At 57.1% G+C, this 6,000-nt stretch overlaps 2 protein-coding genes across 2 annotated transcripts in view; both read right to left on the bottom strand.

Moving 5' to 3' along the window:
* The window catches only part of Chat (choline O-acetyltransferase), a 59,576-nt gene extending 55,845 nt beyond the window's left edge, over positions 1-3,731 (bottom strand). Inside the window, 1 exon segment of the mRNA NM_001170593.1 lies at positions 3,630-3,731. The gene's annotated coding sequence lies outside the window, so the exon portion shown is untranslated.
* Positions 268-3,129, bottom strand: Slc18a3 (solute carrier family 18 member A3). Its single transcript, NM_031663.2, is given in 1 exon segment — positions 268-3,129. A coding segment is annotated over 1 exon segment (1,593 nt). The 5' UTR covers positions 2,272-3,129; the 3' UTR covers positions 268-678.
* Positions 3,732-6,000: the final 2,269 nt, after the last annotated feature.

Here is a 6,000-nt window from a genome sequence, read left to right on the forward strand (position 1 = left end):
TGTCTGTCTGTCTGTCTGTCTATCGTTCGTGTGTGTGTGTGTGTGTGTGTGTGTGAGTGTGTGTGTGTGTGTGTGTGTGTGTGTGTGTGTGTTCTGAATATCCATGGGGGAGAGCCCTCCTTTGGGTTCTTTTACCAGGCAGCAAAGACGCTTCAGGGCTTCCCCTCCTCCTCAGGTCTGGACTGAACCTGTGAAACCCAGGCAGCCTTCTCTGTGCTTAGGTCTTGTGTCACACCACCCACCCCTCATCAGTAAAGAGACTCGGCCTCCTCAGATAGATATGGTTTATTAATTCAGGCCGGAGGCACCGGAGTGCAGAGACCAAGTTTGGCACTGGAAAGATCCGCAGGAAGGACAAACAGATGCATGACTCTATTTGGGGGCTCTCAGTAGGTGATTGGCGATCACCCGCACACCTCTTCACCTCTGCCAAGAGCCCAACAGCTTCTTCTGCCTCCCTGCTCCATTTCCCCAATGAATACGAGTGTGTTTGGGGAGGGGCCTAGACTGGGAGGGGTCATGGAGAAGGGATTCCAGCAAAGGAATTCAGGACGGGCGAGGGGCTAGGGTATTCATTAGAGGAGGTGGGCCCCAGGCCAAAGTTGGACAGTGCTCTTGCAGAATGACCATCTTGACCTAAATGGGGCGGGTAGGTGGCCTGGAGGAGAAGCGGGTCTGCTAGCTGCGGGAGTAATAGTTGTAGTCGTCCTCGCACCCGTCAAAAGGGCCAGGTGGGCTACAAGGTTCGCCGCCATCCTTGCCCTGCACCTCACGCAGGCGCACCGCGTCGTACAGACCCTGCGGCGGTTCATCAAGCAACACATCGCGCTCCGAACGCGAGCGTGTAAGGAGGCCTACATTGCGCAAAAGAAGAAGGACTGGTGCGTAGAGCAGGTTGGCCAGGCCCATGCCCAGGCTGAGCTGCTCAAAGCCAAGAGAGTGAACGATGTGGCCTGCCACTATGGGCCCGAGCGCGTAGGCCACAGAATAGGAGATGTCAGCTATGGCATAGACACTGCCATAGACGGATACGTGGCGCACGTCCACCAGAAAGGCGAGCGTGGGTAGGAGCGCTGTGTCCACTAACGCGATGCCGAAGCAGAGTCCGCAGAGCGAGACCACTAACGGCGCGAATGAGCGACAGGCAGGTACGACGCAAGAGCTCACTCCAATTACCGCTAGCCCGAGAGCGCCGTACAGCCACTGCAGGTGTGGATAACGCGCCGCCAGGCGCACGGTGAGGTAGACGCCTAACACGTGTGGCACGAAAGCCGGCAGCCAAACCATGCCCATCTCCCACTCGGATGCGGCCATTGTGTGCTTCATCCACGTGGCTATGGTGGGCTCGAGGAACGCAAGGGGAATGTTACAAGTGGTGAGCGCGCCGGCTACCACAGCGATGTAAGGGTCTAGCATGAGGCGATGGATAGGTGTGCCCACCGGCAGGTTGGCTCGCGCCCGAGCCGCAGCCGAGAAGGGCTTAGCCACCGCCAGGAGCAGGAGCGCGTCGAAAAGGGACACAGCGGCGAGCACTAGAAAGGGTACACGCTTGCCCGCGAACTCGTAGAGGATGCCCCCAAACGGTGGCGCCACTAGGCTTCCAAAGCTAATAAAGGCTAGCGCCACGCCCAGGGCACGACTGCGCTCAGGCTCCTCGGGATACTTGTCGGCGATCATGGCAATGCCAGACGTGTCCGCGAAGGCCGAGCCCAGGCCTTGTAGACTGCGCGCAGCGAAGAGCGTGGCATAGTCTTCTGCAAAGGCAAACATGACTGTGGAGGCGAACATGACGCCCAGGCCTATAAGCAGCGGCACGTCGTAGCTCATGCGATCAATGAAAGGCCCGCTTAAGGGGTTCACCAGAAGCTGCAGGATAGCCTTGGAGGCAAACAGCACACCTATCTTCACATCTTCGCTTTCTGTGGGGTAGCGAGGTCGCAGGATTGACCGAGCCGACCCGGCAGCCGTCGGGGACGCCGACGTGTTGGCCAAGTAGGTACTGGCATTAGCCAGAGTGGGCGGCGGCAGAGTGGGTTCCCACACCTCAGAGACCAGGGTCGGGCCCTCGCTGCCCCCGCGCATGTGGGCGATATAGTCGGGAACAATGGGCACGATGACCATGTACAACATGTTGTCCAGTAACAGTGCAACGCACACGATGACCAGCACCAGGCGCCGCTGCCTCTGGGGCTCTTGTAGCGCGGCTCCCACCGCTTCCGACAGTTTGGTGGCCGCCGCCCGGGCCTGACCGGTTGGCGCGGTGGGTTCCATGCCCCTACCGGCTGCTTTCCCTAAGATGCCTCCACCGGAGTCGGGTGTCGGCGTCCCGCAGTGCAGAGGCTAGGATAAGGTACTTCGGGGGCGCGGTCCTAGCCGCGTAGCGCCCCCTGCGCTTCAGGTGGCTGTGGGGCTCATATCCCCGAGCTCAGAAAAAAGCAAGGATTGTCCCGCGCGGCGCCGCTGCTCTTAGATGCTTCGGGGACCAGTGGACGATGTTTCGAGCGCAACCGCAAAGGCCGGCAAGCCGAGGGGCTGAGGCGGGAGACTGGACGCGTGGTGCCCAGAGAGAGCAGAAGCAGCCCCTGCGGTGCAGAGAGGCCGTGTGCACCCGCCCAGGGGCATGCTGCCGCCGCCCGCCGTCTCTCCAGCCCTCCCCGCGCGTCCGCTCTTGCCTCTTCCTCCACCGCCGCCTCTTTTTTTTTCTTTCTCCCTCCACTTGGGGCTATGACGCGGTGAGTCTCGGCCCCCGAGTGGTGCCCCGGCCACTGGCGTCGCTCATGCTAATAGGACGTCGTCGGGGCGGGGGCCGGGGGCGGGGCGCGTCCGGGCAGGGGTCCGCTTCTGAGATGCGCCCAGGATGGAAGCCAGGGGAAGGGGGATTTGGAGAGCTATAGTCCTAGACAAGCCCCTGGGGATGGCTGAGCAGTGGGAGGAACCGGCCCTATGTTCCCCTTAGTTCTGGGACCTATGGGGGTGAGACTCCGTTCTACCCCCACTTGGAGGAGGGGTGCGGCAGCCAGTTCCCCGCAGCCTGGTGGGAGACGGGAGAGCCGGGGGCTCTAGACCTCCTCCTCAGCCTGGACTTCGGCGCACAGCGGGCACGGAGCCCCCGAGGTGAGCCGCGCTGCCTCCATCTGTTCTCGCAGCTGGAACGCGCAGCCCGGACCCAGAGGCACAGCGCACGCAACCCCCTTCCTCAATCCCGCCCCCAGCCCGTCCCATCCCCTCCTCCGGGAAGGGAGGGGGGAGGTACAGAGCCTTCAGGGTCTGGTTCCGACCCACCGCCCTTAGGCAGAAAGTCTTGGCAGCTAATTCTGAACTATGAGGGTATGAGGACTGAGAGGAGGAGTCTTTCTCTGCATCCAGGGTCCTGGATGTCAACGCTAACCCTTTTTGACCTCCCCCTGCCTGGACTCTCCCTTTGGGCTTTTCGGTGCGCGGGTCTCCCCGGCCTCCAGCCCCGCCTATTTCCCTCCCCTTCTACTCTCCCACTCCTCAATCTAACTCCTCCCAGGTCCTCTTCTTTCCAGACCTTATCCTCCCTAGGCTCTTGAGAGCCTCCGCCCACTTTTCTGCATTTCCCCACCCCACCCCCACCCCGTCCGCCTCCAAACCCTGAGTGGGCTCACAAGTGGCTTGGAAGCTTCTGGGTCTCACGCGGCAGGGCCTCTGCAGCTTTGCTGTCAGTAGAGGCTTAGGAAGGCTCACCTTCCTTCCGGGGGTGCTGCACAAGCTGAGAGTCCTGGCTTGCAGCCGACAGGCTGAACAGATCAGCCTCTGCGTTGGGCCCAGTGTGTGTCCTCAGACGAGTTTTGACCCTAGATGGCACGTGAGGCCCGCGTTCCCGTCCACAGACTGGCAGGAGAGAGGATGCCAGTCAGCTGAGATTGGGGATAGTGGTGACGTTGTTGAGATTGGACTTTTCTCTGTCTTCCGGAGTCACAGTAGCCTCCATATCCCAAGCTAGCCTTCCTCCACCGAAGGAGGCATCACGATTTGAGCTCCAGATGCAGATAGATAGGATGGCTCCCAGTGCTGCCACTTACTAGATAACAGTGCCAAGGGAGCCGTTGTTTCCTCCCTCTGCCCCCACCGCCCCTTTATTTATCTGTAAAATGGAATAGGAGTACGTACAACTAGGGTGTGGCACACGCGTGGTGTGAATCATTAGCATTTGCCGTTGTTGTTATAGCATGTGCTTGCTGCCTTGTGTTCATGAGGGTCTTGTGAAGGGCAGTCAGACACCGGGAGCATCCTGACTCTCTGATTTCTTCCTCAGTTGGGTAGGCATTGTGAGCCTGGACTCTGTCTGGGATGGTGGAAGATACAGAAGGAGCTGGAAAATTGGCTGGCTTCTGTTCTTAAGCCAGTTGCAAGAGGAGGTGATGGAGAACAGAGTCAGGGAGAGAGGCAGCAATCAAGTGGTCTAGTGCCCAACCTCCCAACCTGTACACAGGTACTCCTGAAAGGAAGAGACTCATCTGAGTAGAGAGCTGCCCATCACATACCCTGCAGTGGCCCAGCTGCCCTCAAAATGAGGGAGGAAGCCTAACTATGGGGACAGCCATGGCTATGGAAAGCATTGGGCAAGCCACATTCCCCACTAACCCTGGCCCACTTGGCCTCTGTTCATCAAGAGATTACCAAGATCCACCTTGCAGAAAGTGCGGTGAAACAACTTTAAATATTATCCTGGTGCCTTTGTTCATAGCACACACTCCAGCGATGGGGTTTTCCCTCAGCTTGCTTCATGAACTCTGTCTGTCACCTGCTTGGCTCTCCAGACACTGGAGTTTAAGAACGCTCTGGGTTCCTCTGACTTTTCTATGAAAATCCCACTGGTGGTTTTTAAAGAGGTATTTCCTGCCTTACATGGTCGTGATTACTTATTCATATATTGCCGCTCTGACTGAATAAAATCAGGGTGCAGGACAACACCGCAGGCAGCAGTTTTCTTTCTGGTGGTTAGTGGACAGTAGAATCTTTCAGGAAAGAAACTTCCCAGTGCTAGCAAGAGGCAGACCTTGTCTCTCAGCCCTCCAGCCCACATAATAATCCATGGCTTCCTGAGAATGAAGCCAATTCATTCTGGGACTCGCACCCAACTCTCTGCTCCTCCGTTCCTCCCTGATAAGGTGCAGACCCACTGGTTTCGTGCCAGGGCCATGGGTGAGCTCACTCCGTCCTTCCTCAATCTTGGTACAATGTAGATGCTATCCACCCCACCCCCCATCACACACCCCCATAGGAAACTAGGCATGGAGAAGGGAGATGGTCACTTGCTGAGTTTCCAGGCTGTTGGGACCTGCTTTGAGGTCTTCGTGCCACCTCCCTTTCCCTTGTGTTTCATTACGCCTGTGTCACTCCATGTGCAGTGTGGCACACACACCTAGGCAAATAAAATCGGAGTGAGGGAGGCATGGGTTTGGCTCCTTCCAGGTCCCTAAATGACATTCTTTAGCTTCCAAATAAGAAGGCAGAGACTTTACATCGGAAGGATATGGGGCCACAGTCAGGGAAGGATCGCCTTCAGCAAAAAGCTTCCTCTCCGAGATGAGCCAGGAGGTAGAGCGGCTCCCTGGAACTGTCCGTGGTGCTGGACAGTTCCTAGGAGCCGGTGTTTACTGTGCCGGTTCTTACTGTGTTTCTGTGTTTGTGGCTTTTCCCTCACACTGATGCTGGCAAACTCCTTTCTGGAGACTCCTGTATTTGAGCATAGCTTACAGACAAGGGGAAATTTCCTAATCAGTCTTGGAGGAAAATTAGAAACCCCCCTCCTTTCCATTTAAAATATAGACACTGGGCTGGAGAGATGGCTCAGCCGTTAAAGGCTAGGCTCACAACCAAAAATATAAGAGTTCGGTTCCCAGCACCCACGGCTGTCTCTCCAGCCAAAAAAAAATAAATAAAATAAAATATAGACACTGTTACTACAGGGTACATTTGATACAAGATGACTAAGTGAAGGAAGGGATCTCTTTTTTTGGTTCTTTTTTTTTT

Source organism: Rattus norvegicus, chromosome 16 (assembly GCF_021556685.1).
Source record: "Rattus norvegicus strain SHRSP/BbbUtx chromosome 16, alternate assembly SHRSP_T2T, whole genome shotgun sequence".
Lineage (NCBI taxonomy): Eukaryota > Metazoa > Chordata > Mammalia > Rodentia > Muridae > Rattus > Rattus norvegicus.